Genomic DNA, 23,690 nt, shown 5'->3' on the forward strand with positions numbered 1-23,690 from the left:
ACCACTTTTTTTTTTTCCACGGCCCTTCTCACCCAATTTCACATTTACAGGTCATTGTGCCCAAATTTCACATCTATGGGCCTTTTTCGCCCAATCACATGTCCACGGGCTCTTTTTGGCCCAATCACATGTCCACGGGCTCTTTTTGGCCCAATCACATATACACAAACTCTTTTCGGCTCAATCTCATATCCACAGGCTCTTTTCGCCCTAATCACATGTCCACAGGCTCTTTTCGGCCCAATCACATATCCATGGGCTCTTTTCAGCCCAATCACATATCCACGGGCTCTTTTCTTCCATTGGCACAAATATAATGCAATTCTTCCATCTACTTGTCACCATTCCACCATCATTTTAGCATTTCACATTTCATAATGCATAACATAAAATCAATTCAATTCAAAGCATCATACTTCACAACAAATACATTCCACAAAAGTTCCTTATTATTCAAAGAACTTAGAGACTAATGCAATATAAATAAAAATAATAATTTCTACTATCACTATTTCATATTCATCATGGAATTGTCATCACAAGCACAATGCAATCATATATGTATTTCGTATACGCTTTCCATAATGCATAATATAAATTCAACCCTAAATAAAGGTTAACCCAAACCTTAATTAAATATCCAACATTAAGGCTATTACAAGAAATGTGACATTTCAAAAATTTCTATTCCCATTTAATTCATTTCATGACGATTTACAACGCATACTTTCCACATAGATTCCTAATGTTTCATAGAATTTATGAGATAATGCAATACCAACGAGATCCATAATTCACATTCAAAACTCAACCATATCTCATAATGTAAAGTGGGATCATTTGCTCTGATACCATTTGTAACGCCCATGTCCCGAAATATTTGTATAATTCGGGAAAATAATTATGGTAGGCCCAACCTAAAAACATAGCTAATTGATTTTCTTCTCTTGGATCGATTTCCGTCTATATACTAATTCTCGAATATTTAAACACATTTATTTTATGGCTGCATCTAACATCTCGTTAGACTGCATACGTACCCTCAACAGGGATCAAGCCTTTCGTAGTTCAAAACTTCAAAATTTAAACCAAACCCAAAAATATTCCTTTAATCCAGCATATACCAAAATCGTAGAAATATTCAAACCACAGCAATAAAATCTCAAAAAAAACATAATTAGAATAACAAAATTCTCATAAAACACACTTGTCGGCTCCCTGGCCGTGCGCCACCACACCCGCCGCCGCGGGTGGCGGTCGGCCACCCCGGTTCGCCGAAAAATTCAATTATTTTTAAAAATTCTCAAAAATTACAGAAATGAAGATCTCAATGAATAGAGAAACTTTCATACCTGCAACCAAGGCCAATTTGGCCTAGAATGGCTCCGATTTCATCAAAACCCGTCGGAACCCTAGAATTTGGGTGTCCTCAATTCGACTCCATTGCAACTCCAACGCCCCAACCAATGAATGGACCTTGTTCCAGATCTTAAGGGGAGTCTAATGGTAGTGGAATTGGACTTAAATCGTTTCAAATTTTGGTTAATTCGAACCCCATGCCGCCGCACCCCCACGGTCCGGATCTACCCATTTCAAGCTTAAATCCCATGATTTTTTAGGTGTAGTAAGAGAAGGAAAGATTATGGAGGGTTTTACAATAGTTAATTTGGTGTAATTCGCCGGAAAAAGGACTAAATTTTGTCGTACAAGGGCAAGGAAACCCGACCGGGTCGGGTCCGGCCACCTGGGTCATGGGATCCTCCGCTCCCCCCATTCTCTCCTTTTTCCTCCTTTCTCTCTTCTCTCATTGGTCACCTCTCATCCTCCCCTTTTCTGATTGGCTCATCTCTCCCTCCTTTCTCTCCTTTATCTTCCATCTCCACCGCCTAACTTTTCTTACTTTTAATCTGGGCCACACACGTGGCCTTCCAGATTTGGCTCCAAAAATCTGAAGCATTCTAGTAATGGTAAATTTACAATTTTATCCCCGACTTTAAACGTTAATAACTTCTTCGTTCTAACTCCGTTTCACGAACGGTTTGCGCCTACGCGTTCGTGAGGTCGAGCTCTATTTAAAAATATAAATTTTGACCTCGAAAGGTCTACGTATTTTAAATAATTAAGGCCCAAACTTTAAACCTCGTCACTAGTTTAATTTAAAACTAAACTTACACAAACTATTATAAATTCTTAAAAAATCATATAAAAGCTCAGTAATATGCTCGATTTAATTCCTCATAATCATAAATTGAATTATTTTTTATTTTCTCCACATATTCATATATTTAAAATTTTCAGGGTATTATAGAGGCTCTGGATTCTTCAACGGTTGGGAGGGATGGGAAGAAATATATGAGATTGTGGGCGATGAGAGGCGATGAGGAGGAGAAGGCGAGGGAGGAGGCCGTCGACGACACTCTCTTGCAGGATGAGCGAGGATCTCTCTCGCAGGAGCGCATGAGGTCTTACGAATCCGGGCATTTTTGGGGTGCTTCGCTAGGAACTCCTAGCGAGGGATTTAATCCGTGTGAGTCGAATCTAATCCCATTAAACCTAATCCTTGTCCATACCAAACATCAGACTATAGTGTAGTCTAGTCCAGTCCCACCTAAGAAGGTCAAACAAACACCCCCTAAACTCCTAGTAATTGTGGTTGACAAGGTCTACAAGGACAATAACATATAGCATTCGTACCAAATTAAGTGTTTGTGTGATATTTCAGTTGTGTTGATGACTTATGTCTTCAAGGTACTTTACTGTTATAATTATACTATTAAAATGTTAAACTTGGCTTTGATACCAAATTCAAAGTAGTGGCTCAGTTAAATAGTCGGATGACATTATAACTACTAGACATACCTTGCACATGGAACTTTACATGTTTCAGCATGAAGGCTACTGCCAATGCAGGTATAAGGCCCCACAGGTTGAACTCAGAGGTACTGAGAACTCAGAGGTGCCATGGTTTATGTCCAATTATTTGTATGGCACATATTCAACTATAACAAAGTGCTCAAACAAAGTGTCATCATCAGTTTAGCAAAATAATAATATAATTACAATAGTATCTCCCTATTTTGGACTAGAAGTCTAATTAAACAAACGGATTTTTATGACAAACAGTTCTTGAAATTGACCCACTCCATCAATATGGTCCCTAAAATTGAAAATCAATTAATGTAACTCCTGAAAATGAGTCTCACAAATCAATGTGGTCCTTCCATTACAATTCCTTCAAAAACTCTATTATGTGTTGATGTGGCACATAAATGGTTTCCACACCTTTACGGGAAGAAGATGATGAATAGTATTCAATCATCTTCTTCTTCTTTTTTCTTTTTAAATTTTTTTAATTATAAACAATAAAATTTATTTTTAATTATTTAAATATTTTTAATTCACATAATAATATTTAATTAATGTGTGGGACCCATTTATGTGTCATGTCAACACATAACAGATTTTTGGTGGAATTGTAATGAAAGGACCACATTGATTTGCAACACCCATTTTTAGGGACTATATTGATTGATTTTCAATTTGAGGGACCATCTTGATGGATAAGTAAACTTCATGGACCATTTGTGATAAAAACTCTTAAACAAACACATGAAAGAAATAAAACTTACTTAAAACTAGAGAATTTGTACACCTATCTTTTATTGATATACAAAGGATATTTACAATGACTAGTCTTCATGCACGAGCTCACACGCGTGCAGAAAGCATTTTTTGAATCACGGAGTTCTACACGCGACTTACACATTTTATATGTATTTATATGCGTACATTGACAAAAGGAAAGTCAAATATTTGAAATAAATGAATAATCTTAAATCATGCTAGAACAGACCCCTCATAAACCAATTAAAACAGCTGAATCCACATAATAAAATGGTCTCTATATACTTTACATTAATAATAGAGAAAATAATATTTAATAAACAACTGATTGAATCAAATTATTGCTAACCCATTGTGAGGCTAAGCCCACCCTCTCCCCCTTAGTGTAGATAATATTGTTTGTTAAAAAAAATCATTTGACAACTAATTTAATCACATTATTATCCGCATGCGAAAGATATTTTTTATAACAGGCATTACATGTCTCTTAAGATGTTTTGAACGTGTTTAAAAATTGAGAAAATAATATTTAATAAACAACTGATTGAATCATATTATTGTTAGCCCATTGTGAGACTAAGCCCACCCCCTCCCCCCTTAATGCAAATAATATCGTTTGTTAAAATAAATAAAAAACAATCATTTAACAACTAATCTAATCACATTATTATCCACATGCAAAAGACCTTTTTTATAACCGGCATTACACACCTATAAAGATGTTTTGAAAGTGGTTTAAAATAGAGAAATTAAATTGCATTATTGCTAGCCTATTGTGATGTACTAATTAAAAAAACATCACAAAAAAACTAAATAAAATGACAAAGGCATTTTTTGAAGGCGTGCTACGCACGACTTACACTTTTTAAAGTATTTATATGCGTAAATTGAGAAAATGAAAGTCAAATATTTGAAGTAAATGAATAATCTTAGATCATGCTAGAAGAAACCCCTCATAAATTAATTAAAGCAGCTGAATTCATATAATAAAATCAGTCTCTATAGAATTTACATTAAGAATAGAAAAAATAATATTTAATAAACAATTGATTGAATCACATTATTGCTAGCTCATTGTGAGGTTAAGCCTACCATCTCCCTCTTAGTGTAGATAATATCATTTGTTAAAAAAAATAATAATCATTTGACAACTAATTTAATTACATTATTATTCGCATGCCAAAAACATTTTTTATAACTGGCATTACGCGCCTCTAAAGATGTTTTGAACGTGTTTTAAAATAGAGAAATTGAATTGCATTATTGCTAGCCTAGTTTGAGGTACTAATTTTTTTTTTTTTAAATCTCAAAAAAACTAATTAAAATGACGAAGACATTTTTTGAATCACGGCGTGCTACGTGCAACTTACACATTTCAAATGTATTTATATGCATAAATTGACAAAAGGAAAGTCAAATATTTGAAGTAAATGAATAATCTTAGATCATGCTAGAAGAAACCCCTTATAAATCAATTAAAGTAGCTGAATTCATATAATAAAATCGATCTTTATAGAATTTACATTAAGAATAGAGAAAATAATATTTAATAAACAATAGATTGAACCACATTATTGCTAGCTCATTGTGAGGCTAAGCCCACCTTCATCCCCCTTAGTGTAGATAATATCGTTTGTTAAAAAGAAAATACAATCATTTGACAACTAATTTAATGTAATTTAATCACATTATTATCCGCATGCAAATAACCTTTTTTATAACCGGCATTACACGCCTCTTAAGATGTTTTGAATGGGTTTAAAAATAGAGAAATTGAATCACATTATTGCTAGCCTATTGTGAGGTGCTAATTAAAAAAAAACCACAAAAAAATAATTATTAATAAAATACTATTAAAATGACAAAAAAGCCCCTGCCTTATTTGATGCATTATTTTGGAATGCCTTTGAAGTTTTTTGTCTTGGGAGCATTTTTGTTGAAGCTTGGTGACAACAAAATCACTATTCACTTTTCCATTGGCTTTAATCACATTATTGTCCACGTGCCAAAGACCTTTTTTTATAACCGGCATTACACGCCTCTTAAAATATTTTGAACGTGTTTAAAAATAGAGAAAATAATATTTAATAAACAACTAATTGAATCACATTATTGCTAGCCCATTGTGAAGCTAAGCCCACCCTCGTCCTCTTTAGTGAAGATAATATCGTTTGTTAAAAAAAACAATCATTTGATAACTAATTTAATCACATTAGTATCCGCGTGTGAAAGAATTTTTTTTATAATCGGCATTAAACGCCTCTTAAGATGTTTTGAACGTATTTAAAATAGAGAAAATAAGACTTAATAAACAAATAATTGAATCACATTATTGCTAGCCCATTGTGAGGCTAAGCCCACCCCTCCCCCTTAGTGTAGATAATATCGTTTGTTAAAAAAAAAAACAATCATTTGACAATTCATTTAATCACATTATTATCCGCGTTCAGATGACCTTTTTTATAACCAACATTACACACCTCTTAAGATGTTTTGAACGTGTTTAAAAGTAGAGAAATTGAATCACATTATTGCTAGCCTATTGTGAGGTACTAATTTAAAAAAAAAACCAGAAAAAAATAATTATTAATAAAATACTATTAAAATGAAAAAAAAGCCCCTGCCTTATTTGATGCATTATTTTGGGATGCCTTTGAAGTTTTTTGTCTTGGGGGCATTTTTGTCCAAATAATTTTGTTGAAGCTTGGTGACAACAAAATTACTATTCACTTTTCCATTGGCTTTAATCACATTATTTTCCGGGTGCGAAAGACCTTTTTTATAACTGGCATTACACACATCTTAAAATGTTTTGAACGTGTTTAAAAATAGAAAAAAAAATATTTAATAAACTAATTGAATCACATTATTACTAGCCCATTGTGAGACTAAGCGCACCCCCTCCTCCGTAGTGTAGATAATATTGTTTGTTAAAATAAAAAAAATAATCATTTGATAACTAATTTAATCACATTATTATCCGCATGCGAAAAAAAAAATTATAACCGGCATTACATGCCTCTTAAGATGTTTTAAATGTGTTTAAAATAGAGAAAATAATACTTAATAAACAACTTATTGAATCACATTATTGCTAGCTCATTATGAGGCTAAGCCCACCCCCCCCTCTTCCTTAGTGTAGATAATATCGTTTGTTAAAAAAAAATCATTTGATAGCTAATTTAATCACATTATTATCCGCGTGCGAATAACATTTTTTATAATCGAGATTACACGCCTCTTAAGATGTTTTGGTGTGCTTAAAAATAGTGAAATTGAATCACATTATTGCTAATCTATTGTGAGGTACCAATTAAAAAACCACAAAAAAAATTAATTATTAAAAAAATACTGTTAAAATGATGAAAATGCCCCTACCTTATTTGATGCCTTATTTTGGATGCTTTTAAAGTTTTTTGTCTTGGGGGTATTTTTGTCCAAATCTTTTTGTTGAAGCTTGGTGACACTAAAATCACTAATCACTTTTCCATTGGCTTTATATATAGATGGAAGTTTATAAAGGATGGAAGAGAAGGCTTCGAATACTCAATGTGTGGGCTTTTTCTCTTCGTGTGTGTGGTAGTGTGCATTCGTGTGTGTGAGTGAGGGAAAGCTTTCATTTACACATAAATGGGTCTGCTAACTTATAAAACTCCTTTATAAAAAGCTACAATTATTTACACTATTTCTGAAGGTGGACTACACTTGACAATGTTCCTGAATGTGGAATTGATTTCTTTGTGACCACCTTCATCTGGTGCAATCTGATTTGGACCACCATTTTATATGCTTTCTGATTGGGACCATTTCTTGGACCACCAAGATTTTGTGCAGCATGCCCAACTTTGTATAGTCACGTATATCAATCTTTGTTTTGGTTTGGTTAATTAGTTTTAATTAGTGTAGTTCTTCGCGTATTTCTTTCTTTCTTTGGTTCCTCGAGGTGGTTTCGGTGTTTGATTCAACAGTATACAGCAAAAAATAACTCTTGTTACCAATTTGACATAACTTCAAAAACCAGATATTGGATTGATTAGGACTGGATCCACAAACAAAATTCTTCATTTCGGAAAAATAGCTTTGAACTCGCTAATCAACCAATTGAACCTCTCAATCTATTGGCCCTCAACCGGACAATCCAACTAGTGTAAATTTAGGCATGCTGCAAACTATGTCGGCTTGAATGCTGCTGGGCATCGTCAAAAGAAATCACCTTTAAAGTAAAAACATGACTAGCCTTGAACAACATTGTGTACACTGTACGCGTGCCAACACAGCCATGCTTCTCCTCTCCGTCACCTGGTTACGTATTGAATCTCTGCATGCTCTCTCAACCATTCAAGCACCTTTGCTCCCTCTAAAATTTCTTGAACCTGCAATTTGGAAGATTAATTAAATAATTCAAAACCCCAGGAAGGGTAAAAGATGGAGAAAGCAAAAACATCAAACATTTAGCGCCCGTAAGGAAGCTTTCTTGTTTTAATTTGATTTATTTAATAATGGTACATAACAAAAAATGGTAGAAATGTGAGAAAAGAGAGGATAGAAGAAAGGGAGAAGATCAATAGCATTTAGTTTGGAAAAATGAACTAATCATTTTCGTATAGGTTATCCTTTTAGTTTTACGTATTTCCTTTCCTCTCTTTATCATCTCTCTTCCCCTAAATCCAGACTGAAATCACAGACAGCACAAGTAATCAAGATAACAGAAAGCACATAGCCAACACAGTTGAAACTAAAAGCACTTGAAATCTGCTTTTCTAACAGGGTGACACATGCTGACCTGTCCCCTGACACGTTCTTCATCATAATCTTGTTTTTGACGTTTGAATTCATCAATTGAATTTTCAACTTCTTTGACAATCTCCTCTGTTGAAATCTGCAAAACACAAACAATAGGTTTCCGGTTACAATACGTTTTGCAACCCACCAGTTATTTTTCGTGAAGCCTATGCTACCAAGCAGAAAAAGATACAAAGCATAACCCACAGAAAAAAGAGTTCAGGACAAATAATCAGTTAATATAAATATAAATTACCTGCAAATTTTCACGTTTATATATGTCTCCGACAGCCAGACTCTGTTTTATCATATTTGTTATGTTCTCCTTCTGGTTTAGAAGGTACTCGTCCACAGCCTTCTTACTTGACAGAGAAGCCAACTGCTCGTCATTTAATTTTACGCTTGCCTACAAAACCATGACAACCAAAAGATAGAAGTTGTTAACAGAAAAACGCAGGAACCTACATGCTCACCAACACACACACACACAAACTCAAACCACGAGCCAATAAATGTAATTCTCTTTACATTGTTATATTGTAACTACTGACCTGTATCTCCAAAAGTTTGGCTCCATAAAGCTGCCTACCTTGCTCCTCAAAAAAGGACTGAGGAATATCAACCTCTACCATCTAAAAACAACACGACACAGTTATTCTGAAGGTTGAAGTTCCCATTTAAGAGGACACTTGAAGTGTCCGCATGTCAACACACTCTGCATCTCCTTTGTGGATTTAATAAATAATACCAAGGGAGAGGAACATAATTCTTTGTTTGAAATATGCATATTTAAAACGACCATTCATCTTATGAAAATTGAGGCTTCCTCCAAAAAGAATTAAGCTTGTCAAGCAATTTAACAGTATCATGTCAAAACATAGGACTTTTGGAATTCACGCAAACATGTTGACCAGCGTAATCACAAAACTTCCTTGCAATGGTTTTGCAACAACATGGGTGCATTTGTGTGTGTTTGTACACAGATACAAAAAGAAGCCATGCAAGGCCCTGTCTCAGAGAGGCAAACACCAAGTGAAGATTGCAAAAGATCAATCTAATCTTAATGATGAATATTTGAAAAGTTAAAAGCACCTTGCAAAGCTGATCTAAAATGGCATTATCAGCTGCTTGCTCTCTAGCTGTTTGCTCCATTTCCCGGAACTTTTGCAACAACACTTCCTTGACCTGCATATTCGTGAAGCAGAGTAGCGTTGTAGACAGTACAATTTTAACGTATCACTTCATTGAGAGTATTTAAAATCTCATACAGGCTACCTGTTTGAGGGTGGTGCCTCCAGGAAGAAGCCTTTCAGCAAGGGAGTCATCCAATTCGGGTAAGTCTCTGTAGAATAATTCTTTGCATTCAACCTAAAGGAGAATCAAAAGAAGCAAAACATGAGAACTTTCACCTATTTAGTCTTGTGAGGACAAAGTATACCAAGTGGACTTCCACAAAACAGGAAACCACTCACATTGAATTGGGCATTAACTCCTCGGAGCTCTTCTTGTGTCCATGATTCAGGAAAGAAAAGTGGAAAGGACTTTGTTTCACCTCGTTGAATTCCAATTATCGACTCGAGGAAACCAGGAACTACTTTATCACCATCTTCCGTATCAAAATGATAACCTTCAGATAGAAAATAGAGTTGAGAGATTCTTATGCAATAATATTTCATCACTCCAAACCAAAAAATAAAGCCATTGTTAATAGAACAGAAGAAGTGGATATTGCCAAACCTTTACTCTCAGCGGATGGAATATTCTTAACATTTGCTTCATCTTGATCTATCGTTGTTGCAGATATATCAAGGACAGCAAGATCACCAATCTGTAGGAGTCTCAGTTTTGTCAGTCACCAACTTAATATAACAAGTAGGAGAAGGGTTTTCAATGGAATTTTGAAACTCAACTAATATGACACTCTAATCCATGAAACATTGTGAATGTAACGCAGAAGTACTTCTGAAGAGAATTCAAACACTGCATCTGAAGGTGCAGTGAAGAAAGCTTGTTCAGTGATCTTTCTTTATTGAACGAATAAAGCTTAATTAGTTTAGGGAGTGTCTGACAATTCATAAAATTGAAGGTGATAACCGGAAACTTCTCCAATGGACTATTTGTTTTATGTTGTAACTGTCAAAATGAATGCCTAGAAGCCAACCGTCCACTCCAAATAAAATAAGTAACTCAACTGTATGAAAACTTGAGCAACAGACAGATTTCTAACTATTTTCATGCAGTGTTTGGCAGAATTTATCCCAGCAGCGAATGAACATATCATAAAAGTCAAATTTCATTCAAAACAAAAAAACAAAAGTAAATTGAAGTTGAGTCACCTGTAGACCTCTATCGGTTACAATTCTCAGTGCACCTAAGGACTTATGGCGTCGCCTTAATTCTTGTTCAGAAGCTTTTTGAGCATCTATGTCGCTATCTAGCTCAACTACAACCTTCAAATTCTTGTATCCCTCCTCAGGTGTCCATTTCAACTCCGGTGCTATATCAACGATGACTTCATATCTGGACCACAAATCAAACTGACAAGCATGATCGATCAAATCAAACGTGGAGGCACATAATCAGTTGACATGATCAAATTTCCTTCAATACATGCCTCTCCTCTTAACATACTGTGAGAGGAGAGTTGCAAGCATTATGGCATTGTAAGATGGATATTAACAGAAATATCAAATATGCAAGTGGAAAAATGTAACTTGAAAGATATCTGAATTAGCAACCTGAGAGAATTGAGAGTAGAATATGTCTGCTCCATTTCTGGAAATCTGGTTACAATACGTACTGAGTCTCTTAAAGGTGTGCCTGTCATCTAAACCATAAAAGCAGATCAGCCACAACAGAGAACTCGAGAATGATAAATCATAAGAAATTAATGCTGTTCTTATCATATGTTATGGGGGGTTGTGATTGTAAAAATGCTGCAGCATTGTAACTTTGAAGCCATTGCCAATAAGCAAAATCCAAACACTAACTTGCAAGTACACGAATTTAAGCAACTCTATGTTTTAACAACAACGATGAAGATAAATTGTAATAAATAAACAATATTTCAGTTTTAACATACCGAAGACATGGCATGTGGAAGGGTCCTCCTCAAAATAGATTCAACAGTAGCCTTGTTGACACTTCTCTTCCCAACATGACTCACAAGAATACTCTCCGGCACCTTCTTTCCGGGCCGGAATCCAGGAACCTGCGCACATTAAAACCCCCAAAATATCCATAAATTAAACTTCAAGTCCAGACAAACTAAATGAAAACAATGGAGAAGGAATGTAAAACTAGAAAGTAGAAACCTTGGCTTGCTTCATGAACTCGGCCATAACCCATTTGTAGCAATCGTCGCAGACCTCCGGCGGTACTTGTATGCTTAACTTGACCTGCATACAGATTACAGACAGTGATGATATTTACCAAAATTGAGATTAAAATCAAAATTAGAAAAATTGGCAATTAAGAAGATTTTACTCTGGAATTGGGTTCTCGGGTCTCTGTGACAATTATGTCCGCCGGAAGCTGATCTTTATCGTCGCTGACAGCCGTCGAAGAAGAAGGAGAAGCCGGAACCGCCGAGCGAGAGAGTGGTGGCGGTTGGAGATGTTGGAATTGGCGGGAAAGGGAGGAGGGGGGTCGGAGGGAAGTGAAGGGATGAAGAGAAATGGGGTTTCTTGGGGAAAGAAGAGAGCGTGAAGGGGGTGATGGGTTTACGCTGACGACCGACATGGAGACACTATTGACGACGCCCATACAGAGCTCCATTGTTCCTGGTTTCGTTCTGAGCTCACTAGCTTGGTGCCCAGCTTTAGGTTGAAAGATAGAGGGCAAAACTGGGATTATCCAACAAAACAAGGAAAGTTTTCCGTTGCATTCTGCTCTCGCGTCTTTGTTAAATTTATTTGTGCTAGCTACATTTTTTTTTTTCAATTTTCTCATATTAAATCATGAAGTTTTAAACTTTTATGAATTTATACATTTTCTGTTAAATATTTAATCCTTCCTTAATTTGATGAGTTTTTTTTTTTGTTTTTTGTCATGTGATGAAAATCTGACTTACATGTTAATCCATATAAGGATTTCACGTTTACAATATCACAAGTTTAATGATGGATCTAACAATCAATCCAACTAAAAGTTAAATTAATACAATTTTACTATTTATGGTGTAAACTAAAAAAAGTTAAATTAATACAATTTTACTATTTATGGTGTAAACTAAAAAATATTAAAACTTCAAAGCGCATTTTGAAAATCATCTTTAATTTCAATGGTGTAAAATGTAATTACTCCTAAAGTTTTAACCAAATTTGTTCCTCCACATTCCCTAATTCTCACAATGACGTTAGTTATTTGAATTGTCACTTAATATTCTGGTTTAATAATATTTTTTTTCATTTGTAATTTTTTTATATATAGAAGTGAAAAGTAGTAGATTCGACTTTTGTAGAGGGCAAATTTTATACTAAATTATTAGGGCAAACTTATTGTGTGACTTAACTCAATCATAACTCTTTAGTTCAATAATATCGTTGTATTTGAGAAAAGAAGTCAAATTTATAATCGACTAATTTTTCAATTTACTTTAGATTTAGTCTATAAATTAAAATTTGCCAATTAAGAACTCTAACTTTAACATTGCGTTACGTTACTGATGATTCGGTGAGATTTTTCATTAATTTAATTACGTGGCATGATATAAGATCCATACTCAAACCCACAATTGATCCTTGACTTTTCAGCGTACTTTAGACTTTGTCTTTAAATTTTCATCCTAAATATAAATTCAACAGAAATAACGGACAAAATTAAACAAAGATGAACGAGAAGAGAAGAAAGTGTGGTTATCATTTTTCCAATGAGAGAGAAGAAAGTAATGCGGTTGCAAACCGTCAACGGAACTGTGTCGCGTGTGTTTGACAAAGACGCTGTAACTGAACGCAGAAACGACGTCGTGAGGCCTTGAACAACAAATAATCTGTATATCTCAACCTCGTAGCTGAAATAGTCACACACACTGGCTCAGTCACTCTTGAAAGCCGAAGAAGCAAAAAGCGGGTCGAAAATGGAAGCACTCGGGTCGAGATTGGGCAGGGCGTCCTCCAGGTACGGCCAAACAGCCACCGTCTTCAACGGCCCCGTCCGCAGGTGGAAGAAGAGGTGGGTCCACGTGTCCTCTTCATCCCCCTCCCTTACTTACCAAAACCCTCACTCCCAATCCAACAACAGCAGCTCTCGCCTCCTCCTCTGCCGCTGGACCCCAATCTCTTCCGCTACCTCGCCCGACGAACCCGCCGCGGCTTCGGATGAGCCCCCTCGCCGGAAGTTCCGCTACACGCCCGTAAGTACACCACAAACATGCATATATGCATCTATATGTTTCAATTGCTGTGTATTTGTTGTTAGGGTTTTTAGGATTTATGGAAATTGCGGGTTTTTATTTTTATCTTTTAGTTTTTGGAGGATTTCTTTGAAGCATTTGATGGACTGTTCTGTAATCTGTATACTGTGTTTCCAAGTTTGGATTGTCTAAAAGAGTGACCTAGATAGGAATTGTAGCTGCTATTTTTGTGAAAACAAGAACTTGTATGAGTTTATACTTAATAGTATACTGGCTTTAATTTAGTTACATTATCGGTATTAGTTGTTTGCGAATATATTATCCTGCCAAGTACTGCAATTTAGGACTGATGTTATGCTTTGGGGCATTCATGAAAGCTTAACTTGTGTGATCCCCTGAATAGAAGTATTCAGAAATATGAGTCCTCGACTCCCGGAATCCATACAATAGATGCTTGATGCTATTGAATGCTCTTTGTTAATAGCTTATGGTTGATTCATTGTGCAGGTTTCTGTGCTAGAGGAACAGAAAAAGCCAATTCAGAAAAAGGTTGGAGATGAGGAGAAAACTAGTGAGACTGATGAATCGGTTAGCCCAAGTGATAAGGTGCATGGAAAGCCAAATATTAATCAGATTATGAAGGAACAAGCTGAGGTGAGACTTATTGCACTCCTGCTCAATTATCTTCTTTTTGTTCAGTTGGATGTCTTTTTGTGTTCTCGTGCCCTTTCCTAGAGGTTGAAATTAATTTTAGCGTTGCAGAATGACCATGTGGGTGGTGGTATTGGCCGTCACTTAGTTTCTTGTAGTCCATGAGTATTATTTGTGGGTCATTCTATGAAATCACTTAGTTTTCCCAGTTAAGTTCCTTTGCAAATGAAATTGTAAGATAAAATGAAAGCATAAAATAAACATCGACCACCAGTCACTGGCCATGGTGCTACAACCTGGTGGTATGGACATAAGGTCTGCAACATATGGCCGTGGTGTTGGTCTAGGAGGAGCAAGTATTTGTATTCTGTTCTTTCTTGAATGGGTACATGTCCACACACACACAGAGACGAACACAAATATTGGTTAAATTTTCTGGCTTAAGAATGACCCACCTTGTAGAAATCCAATATCTTCGCTGCTGCGAGATGCTTTATAGTGTTTAAGTAACCTTCACTGCTGCAAGAAATGAAAAGAAATCTAATGCATTTATTCTGTTGCATTTGTATGTGTCCTAATTATATTTTAGTAAATTTTATGGGTTATATAAGCATGCGAGGTTTTATATGAAACTACTTGAGGAACCAACACCATCATCAACTATGATACTCTAGCAAAGCAGTGTGAAAGTGAAAAATAGGGGTTAGGATATTTTGAGGTTCTCTTGCTGTAGTGGAGAAAATCTTGAGTAATTTACCATGCAACAAATTATTGATTAGATGTTGTCCGTGGTGCAGGAGTTGGACGAGGACGAATCAGGAGTGCAGGATTCAAACAGAAGCCATCTGGATTTAGATTTGGGCTTAAAAGATGGTCACAATGTCAACCTTGATTCAATGATTCAGATGAAGAAAGCAAGTTCAGGTAGATTTTGGTTGGATTGACGCTTAGCGTTTGTAAGACAAAAACTAGAGCTGCGTGCAGCGATCCACTAGCAGGGACTACTTCAAGCCGTGTGATTTCTATTTAGTATGATACTGCGTGTGATGTATGTAAGTAAGCCGTAGGTTTAGTTTGTGGGTTCTCTCCTTATGTATATGGTTAGCAAGTATTAGTACATGATCAACAAGCACATGACGTTTCGAGCAGTCGACTGTTTGTAAAGATTAGCCGTGTACCTGTTTGCCACTTCTCTGTGTGGGTGACCACTCCTGTTTATGATATGCGCGTGGCCTATTTTTATGAATTCTTATTGGGTTATGTTCGAGGAAATCGAACTCCTCTCCTAAAGCCGTTGGCCACTACGGTTCGAGAGGTTTTATGACAGGACACGAGGAACGAAGAAGTTTTATGAAGGCTAGACGTACAACAATTCCAGACGCATTCTGTCCAATTGTCAGCGAGACTTGTGATCAAGAGAGACTGTAATGTTTCTGTGAGTCTTTCCATACCCCTAAATATAATGGATAATCATGATTTACCACCAATTATCCCTCTTTTTGAAAGAAAAAAAATGAAAAAAAATAAATTTGAACCTCTCGAAAACTCAAACGTGCCCAGGGCACTTATGTGGTCGTGTCGTCCATAATAACAAGAGCAATATACTACAAAACTAACATAAAATGATTGGGTAGAAAAAATTGTCAGGCTGGAAAATAAGTTTATGGACCCTTAAGTCACAGGACTAAGATTAAATCCTATTCAAGTTTCTCAAACGTAGGCAAAAAATATTGTAATGTGATCCGGTGCACCGCAAAGACGTAACTTGGGAAAATTTTGGTAGCTGCCATTTAATTGTCAGCATTGTTCTCCGCTTCCGTTGTTACACCAACTTCAGCTGGTCGAACAACTCGATCATGAAGCATGTATCCCGGCTGCAATACAATAAAGCATTAGGGTATTTATTTATGGACTTAATGCCACAGTTACATAAGTCATTTGAACAAACGTAAAATAATTTCTACACACATATTTGCAAAGAAAACCATATTTTGTTGAGCAAAAAAATATAATCTAAAGATTCAAGCAATTATTTGGATTCTTGCATTAGTCACATTCCTGCTAACAATTTATCCAAGTCCTTGCAATGACCCTTCTCCATTACTAAAATACGTCATAACGCAAAAACGGCCAATTAATGTTGTTGGAAACAAAAACATATATCAAGGAAATCAGTGCATAAATATGTGCGGGGATGTGCCTTCAAAAGCCATTTTCTGCAAGTAAATCTTGAATATGGCATGTTTTCTAACAACATCAAGCTCGTGCCATTTTTTCCCATTAAGTATTTACTCTAGTAGCGATGGCAAGTGCCTTCGCCCATGAGCGGTAGGTCTCGGGTTCGAGACTTGGGAGCAGCCTCTCCATAAATGGGGGTAAGGCTAGCCGACATTCACCTCTCCCAGACCCTGCGTAAAGCGGGAGCCTTGTGCACTGGGTACGACCTTTTTAGAGAGAAACAGGACATGCTTATCCATTCCAAATTTTTTTATCTCAAACTTGTAAGATGTCAAGATATATCCATTGGAGTTCCAATCGCAGCACATAAAGTGTCACCCCAAGGCTTCCAACTTGTAAACTTATAGTACTGATGCCAAGCAGTAGGAAACTTCTTTCTCATTTGAAAAGAAATGCAAAAGAATTGATTATATATTTCATACCTTGAGAACCACAGCAACAGTACCCGGAGGCTTGGAAGCATCTTGTAAACTGAATACTGCATTATGCCTGTTTGGGTCAAACGCTTCATTTGTAGGATCATACTTTTCAATTCCGTACTTTCTAAAAACCTGAAGGGAAAATGCATTATACGTTACAACTTTGTATTTAATTTCCTCTATTGCTAACAGAACCATTCAGCAGTACACAACTACACACGAAATGTAACCTGAAATAGAAAATATAATATGCGAGAATGAGCCTGATTGACACAAAACATATGAGACAAACAGAATGTACATCCAACACATTTAAAACAGTGTTATATCAGACTTATAAAGCCACTCAAATTTTGAAGGATTACAACGGGTGGTTATAATTAGTGATTAAAACGGTGTACCTCTAAAAGCTGTTTCTCAGTCATTTCAACACCTTCTAGAAGTGTTTTCAGAAGTGGGAATGCTGCACCAGTGTCCTTGGACTCGTCAAGTTTTGAGAAACTTTCTTTGACAACTGAAGAAGCTCTGCCTAGATTGTCTGCAACATCTAGTAAACTCTTTGCAAAACTCTGCAACATATTTATGAAAACTCCGCAGAGTTAGACTTCAGACAATTGTGCAACAAGAAAGAGGTAAAAAGAGAAGCAAATAACAAGTTTCTGAGGACAGGAAAATAAATTCTCAAAAGTAACCAAGACCTGTATGGCAAATTTCTTTGAATTCTCTGCCTCACGCTTTGTCCTCTCCATGACATTTTCGATCTCTGCGTAACTTCGGAGGAATTTATCTTGCATTTTCTTGAATTCTTCATGTTTCTCCTTCAGAAGATCTTCCTTCTCAGCAACAAGTTTTACCAGGTCATCCATTGTTAAGTCACCGTCACTCTCTGAATCTGAATCAGAAAATGCAGTTCGTTTAGTACCTCCTCTCCTTCTTTTGACAGACGGAGACATGGTAGACTGGGAATCTGAAATATAACCTGACTCTTTTGCTTGATCAGCAACTTTCACTTCTCCACTTGCTTTTTCTGGCTCTCCATTTGTAGAAGCGCTGCCATTCTCTACAGCACTTCCATGATCCTTTTCAGGATGTGGCGATGCAGACGAAGAGAACCCAAATATTTGAGAGATAGAAGAAGTTGGGGTTGAATGATGTAATAGGGACACCTGCCTCGGAACAATCTGTTATTCGAAAATAAATGAAAAAAAAAACACCTTTAGTAACCATGAAGTTTTAAACTTGTCCAACAGGCTACAAAGTTATACGTTTCAACCCTCGATCGAAATAAAACCTCATACTCAGCGGCCCAGCGGAAAGTCAGGGAGCATAACAAAATTCAAATTAAGCATAGAAATTAAAGTGATACAAAATTATGTTCAGATAACCATATCATATGCTATGAAGCACAGATACCTTAGTTTGGTCGCGTATACAATATTTGTCAGGTAGCATACCAGTATTTGGCTTCTAGGATACCATTACACTTTCAGATGAGAAATTACGAGGAGAAAGTTAATAGGAAACAAAGATTTAGTTGAAAGTTGATGAATACAAAGAGCTTGTCTCCAATTGAAACAAGTGATATAACTCTCACACTTGAATTAACTTGAATTTAGATGTTTTCATGTTAGAATATGTTTTAAATTATATATTTTTATTGCCATATCCATGACGTATTGTATCCTAGTTTTTAGAGATTTTACGTATCACCATATCCGTATCCGTATCCATGCTTCATAGATCATACAGACATGCATACATATGATATTTTATATATCACTTGAAGTAAAAATATGTTGTTAAAAATATATTATCTTGTGCCTACAGAACAAATGAATTCATCAATATTTCAAATCCACTAGCAAAAATACGCTATATTAATTTATCATATATAAAAATATGAAATTATATATCAGAACCCAATATTCACTAAATACAAAAATAAAATTAGAATCCAATAATCAAACAGAGAAAAAAAGTAAGAACAATGATTTACATAAAACCCTAGCAAAACCCTAGCGCTAGATAATAAGAGAACGGGAATTGGATCCAAAAAAGCAGATTAAATTGGTGAAATTTGCAGAAAACCTAAAACCCTAGCAAAACCCTAGTGACAAAAAATTGAAGAAAAAAGAGGGAATTTGTGGCACCTTAGAGGAAAAATCGTGGATCAAAGCTTGGGACTGATTGGACAGGATTGGCAAGTGATGATTTTGCGGAGCCGCCAAGAGCATTGTGCCCCTGGGGAGGGTCCTCGAGGCCCGAGCTAAAACCCTAGAGACGAACATGGCTGGAGAATTCGAGGGGCAAAATGGGAACCAAAATTTGGAAATCTAGAGCGAGAGAAAGACTGCGGTGCGGTGTGGCCTCTTATGGGGAGGGGTTTGTGAAGGGAAGTGAGAGAATCTGTTGCGCTTGGAGAGAAAGGAAAACAGAGAGACACCGGTGGGATTTTTTGGTTGACGAAAGTACCCTTTTGGATGGGAATATATTAGCCGTTTTTTGGAGGGTGTTTCCGTCAGAGCGCCAATTGGGTTCTTGAGGGTTTAGAAGACTCCAGAAGCTTTTCCGCTGGCGCACCCGATATTTGTAGATGACTGATCGTAAATGGTGACACGACATCGTTTAGAGCCGCATGCATTGCTCGGTGTACCTTCATTTTCAAAGATTATGGTCAATTGGAAATGTTTTTAAAATGATTAAAAGGGTCTTTAAAGAAAATGTTTCTATATTGTAAAAGCGCATACTTCCTGCAAGAAGCATATATTACAGTTGCAAAAAGCACTTCAAGTGCTTTTTCTCGATCCACTTACATTTTTACTACGGATTGGTTCCAAAAATATTTTCACTAAAAATGGTTTCAAAATTTCAACTATTTTCAAAACACTTCCAAATGAACCCTAAAGTTAAGCAAGTTCCATAATGTTCGATTCTACACTAGCAAGTTCCAAAATTCTGAAGAAGATTAACTTCACCCACGTTACACTGATCCCGAAGGTCAACAAGCCTAAGGAAATGGGTCATATGCGGCCTATTAGCTTGTCTAATGTCCTGTACAAGATCACTATGAAGGTGCTTATGAACTGGCTGCAGCTCATCATGCCTAACCTGATCTCTCAATACTAGAGAATATTCGTCCCGGATCAACCTCTGATAATATTATTGTTGCTAATAAGGTGGCAAATTGTCGTAGTCATCGGAGAAGGGCAAAAAAGGGCTTCCTATCGCTCACGCTTGACGTTAGTAAAGCTTACAGCCGAATTGAGTGGGGTTATATGGAGGTCGTGTTGGTCAAATTTGGTTTTCCACGGCAATGAATCGATCTTAGTATGTGTTTTGTTAACTCCATCACATACTCGATATAGGCTTAAGGGAGTATCAATCTATGGTGGTGCCCCTTGTTACCCATCTTTTATTTGCTAACGATTACTTACTCTTTATAAGGGCATCTTCGAAGGATTGTGATATGATTTTGTCAATCTTGCACAAGTATGAAATGGCTTTGGGCCAGGTTGTTAACCTTTTAAAAAGTTCAGTGTGTTTTGGCAAAAATGTGAAATGCAATCTTCAAGAAGAGTTAGCTTTGCGGATAGGGGTGACTCGTGTTGATCGAACAAGAAGTATCTTGGCATGCCCACTTATGTTGATAGGAACAGAGGTGAGTACTTCGCTTATATTAAGGAGCTGCTTTGGAAAAGACTTTAAAGTTAGAAAGGGAGGCTTCTTAGTGTGGCGGGCCGGGAGCTCCTTGTCAAAGTTGTTGCCCAAGCTATCCCGTTGTACGTCATAAACTATTTCCTTCTACCCAGGTATTTCTACAAATGACCTTAACCATTTGGTGGCTAGGTTTTGGTGGGGGAGGAGGGTCTGATAAGGGAAAGAAGATCCATTGGCTTAGTTGGGATCGCCTTTGTCTTCCTACGTGCGATGACAGGTTGGGCTTTAGGAATATGCATGCTTTCAATTTGGTCCTTTTGGCAAGGCAAGGGTGGCAACTTCTGTAGAAGCCTAACTCTTTGGTTGCTTTAATCCTAAAAGCTAAGTATTTCCCAACTTCTATGTTTTTGGATGCTAATGTAAAGGCAGGGGCCTCTTACTACTGAAAGAGCATTTGTTTGGCTCAGGAGGTCTTGATAAGGGGTTCAAGATGGTAGGTGGCGTCTAGAGACGATATTTGCATTTGGGAGGATCGTTGGATCCCCCCAACAATCCTCCTTTCAGATCTTCTCTCCCAAGCCTGCATATTGTGATTTGTCTTTGGTTAGTGAGCTAATTGAGGATAATGCTCATCTGTGGAACATTCCTCTACTCAGATCCATCTTCTCCATATCGAAAATTGATCTTATCTGTTCTTTGTCGCTGAGCTTTCGAAAGCCAAGGGATCGTTTAGTTTGGTATTTTGATAGGAATGGCATCTTCTTGGTCAAGAGCTATTATCATGTGGCCTTTGCTTGGGTTAGTGACGTAGAAGCCTCGCTTCATCCTCTGGACCCAACCCATTAAACAAACTTGTATTTGGGTTGCTTCTGTCCCCCCAAAAGTAAGTCTGGGCATGGAAGGTGTGTCGAAATATTATACCTACACGTGGTAATTTGATCCGGAGATGTTTAAAGGTGGAGGACACTTGTTTGTTGTGCGGTGCTTCGGGGGTATCTACTATTCACATTTTCAGAGATTGCTCGTTCGATGCTTGTGTTTGGATTGTTTCCCTCTTGGGACATCCTCCTAAAGGCCGTAATATTGAGACCATTGATGACTGGGCCCTTCTGTTGGCCTCATCGCTGAAGCAAGCAGACTTTGATTTATGCCTTATAATTTGGTGGGCAATCTGGGGGACTAGAAATTGCAAACTATGGAATGGGAATGTCGAGGGCCCTGCATTAATTACGGCGAAATCCCTGGGTTGGCTGTCTGATTTCCTTGGGGCTCAGTCCTCTGTTTCTAATGCTACTATTTTTTCTCCACAAGGGGCTCGATGGGTTGCTCCTCTGGCATGCCATTTTAAAATTAATGTGGATGGTTCTTGGATTCAGAGTGAGAAGAAGGGCGGGGTTGGTGTTATCGCGAAGGATGCTTTATGCCTCTTTGTGGCTGCTAGAGTCGCTCGGTTTGAGAATGTTTTCTCTCCAGCTCATGCAGAGGCTCTAGCAGCTCGTGAGGGTTTGGCGACGATAGTTGAAAGGGGTTTTTCTAATTCTATTTTAGAGTGCGATTCGCTCCAGATACAACTGCTTTGCAGGGGTAATATTCAATCACATCATTTATTGGACCTGTCATTGAGGATGCCAAAACTTTCATGTCAAGGATCACTGGAGTTATTATTGCCCATGTTTGTCGTCAGGCTAATGATTTAGCCAATCGCCTCACAAAATTTGTTCTACAAGATTCGGTATCTCAGTCTTGGTTTAAGGAACCTCCTGACCTTTTGGCTGATCATTTTGTAAGTCATTGATAAGGCTTGAGTTGTGAGTTGTATGGGGTGCTCCTGCCCTTATGTGCTTGTAATGTGATCTCAAACCTTATTCTTTTGAATGAAATCTATCGTTGCCTTTCAAAAAAAAAAAAATGTTTGTGCTCGAATCTCTGGTCTAATTAATTATAATCTTTAATCTAGCAATCTAACTCAAAAGTTAAAGAAATATCATATTTTATCATAATAATTAAATATACTCATGATCAGTGGCGGAGTCAGAAAACTAGATTAAGAGAGGCCTTTAAGCCATACGAAGGATTGCAATATAATTAATGAGAGAAAAATTTAAAGTTTTATTTTTTGTATTGGCATGGAAAATTTTAATCAAATAAGAATGGTGGAGCTTTAAATTTTGTATGAAAAACCTAGTATTGAAATGATTATATAATAAATCAAAACTTGTTTACAAGTTTTGATTAAAAAAGATTAACACAATAAATTCGAACAAAAAATTATGTACATGGATATGGCTGAAATTCCAGAATAAGCCTTACTCAATGCTAGGCCCTATGTGGCTTCGCCACTGCTGACGATTTAAGTGATTTAAATCATATTTCTCAGAATTAAAATCAGTTCTAGCCAATAGGGTGTACAGGGTAGGCGTTCGCACATGACCCTAAGAAATTAGAGACCTCTTAAAAACTTTCTAACCCAAACGTAAAAGAAACACAAAAAGACCGTTTTATAGTATGACCGGTGTATTCCTATTAAATAAAACAAGCCTCTACATAATGGTTCTAAGAGGCCCAATCTAAATTAGCACCCCACTTCTTAATTTAAGATGATGAACTCAATCTAGGCTTGTCAATGTCAACTATCACCAATTGAGGAAGATTACCATTAATTATCGGAATTGGATCAGCTCCGGACCTTAGTGTCCGGAGCCTAGAGATCAATTTATCTGGGCCGCACGAGTTGAATATAATGGTTCCTATTAACTTATTTTTTTGGCCCACCACACAACCAACGACTCTAATTTTCTTTACACACCAATTAGTGGTCTAGATGATTTGATCCTTAAGCTCCGAACACTAAGATCTGGAGCAGATCGAATTCCCTGATTGTAATAATCACATGCCAATCAATGAACATCCATGATGGGACTCATCCGTGCCCTATAAATACAAGTTTCGAAGAAGGGAAAAGGATC

The 23,690-nt window shown here is 36.8% G+C and overlaps 3 protein-coding genes and 1 long non-coding RNA gene across 5 annotated transcripts; 1 reads left to right on the forward strand and 3 right to left on the reverse strand.

Annotated features, from left to right (window-relative positions):
* Window positions 1-7,629: 7,629 nt before the first annotated feature.
* Window positions 7,630-12,287, reverse strand: LOC126588552 (trigger factor-like protein TIG, Chloroplastic). The gene is made up of 13 exons (XM_050253652.1): window positions 11,893-12,287; window positions 11,721-11,804; window positions 11,489-11,617; window positions 11,145-11,233; window positions 10,743-10,926; window positions 10,144-10,234; window positions 9,879-10,033; window positions 9,682-9,774; window positions 9,499-9,591; window positions 8,958-9,038; window positions 8,663-8,812; window positions 8,408-8,503; window positions 7,630-7,997 (listed from the first exon to the last, which is right to left on the reverse strand). The coding sequence occupies exons 1-13, from the start codon at window positions 12,181-12,183 to the stop codon at window positions 7,920-7,922; spliced, it is 1,614 nt and encodes a 537-aa protein (XP_050109609.1). The 5' UTR covers window positions 12,184-12,287; the 3' UTR covers window positions 7,630-7,919.
* A 1,088-nt stretch (window positions 12,288-13,375) lies between these two features.
* Window positions 13,376-15,656, forward strand: LOC126588558 (uncharacterized). The gene is made up of 3 exons (XM_050253659.1): window positions 13,376-13,759; window positions 14,267-14,413; window positions 15,208-15,656. The coding sequence occupies exons 1-3, from the start codon at window positions 13,484-13,486 to the stop codon at window positions 15,352-15,354; spliced, it is 570 nt and encodes a 189-aa protein (XP_050109616.1). The 5' UTR covers window positions 13,376-13,483; the 3' UTR covers window positions 15,355-15,656.
* A 295-nt stretch (window positions 15,657-15,951) lies between these two features.
* Window positions 15,952-19,529, reverse strand: LOC126588557 (grpE protein homolog 2, mitochondrial-like). 2 transcript variants are annotated; one of them, XM_050253658.1, is made up of 6 exons: window positions 19,218-19,524; window positions 18,047-18,248; window positions 17,766-17,959; window positions 17,469-17,636; window positions 17,071-17,199; window positions 15,952-16,284 (listed from the first exon to the last, which is right to left on the reverse strand). In XM_050253658.1, the coding sequence occupies exons 1-6, from the start codon at window positions 19,353-19,355 to the stop codon at window positions 16,201-16,203; spliced, it is 915 nt and encodes a 304-aa protein (XP_050109615.1). In that variant the 5' UTR covers window positions 19,356-19,524; the 3' UTR covers window positions 15,952-16,200. The 2 variants fall into 2 exon arrangements, with proteins under 2 accessions (XP_050109615.1, XP_050109614.1); XM_050253657.1 differs by having other exon boundaries at window positions 17,766-18,248; window positions 19,218-19,529.
* On the reverse strand, window positions 16,416-17,064 carry LOC126588560 (uncharacterized). Its single transcript, XR_007611521.1, has 2 exons — window positions 16,855-17,064; window positions 16,416-16,703 (listed from the first exon to the last, which is right to left on the reverse strand). It is a non-coding gene; the product is annotated as an uncharacterized LOC126588560 (long non-coding RNA).
* Window positions 19,530-23,690: the final 4,161 nt, after the last annotated feature.

The sequence above is a fragment of the Malus sylvestris genome, chromosome 11 (genome assembly GCF_916048215.2).
Source record: "Malus sylvestris chromosome 11, drMalSylv7.2, whole genome shotgun sequence".
Lineage (NCBI taxonomy): Eukaryota > Viridiplantae > Streptophyta > Magnoliopsida > Rosales > Rosaceae > Malus > Malus sylvestris.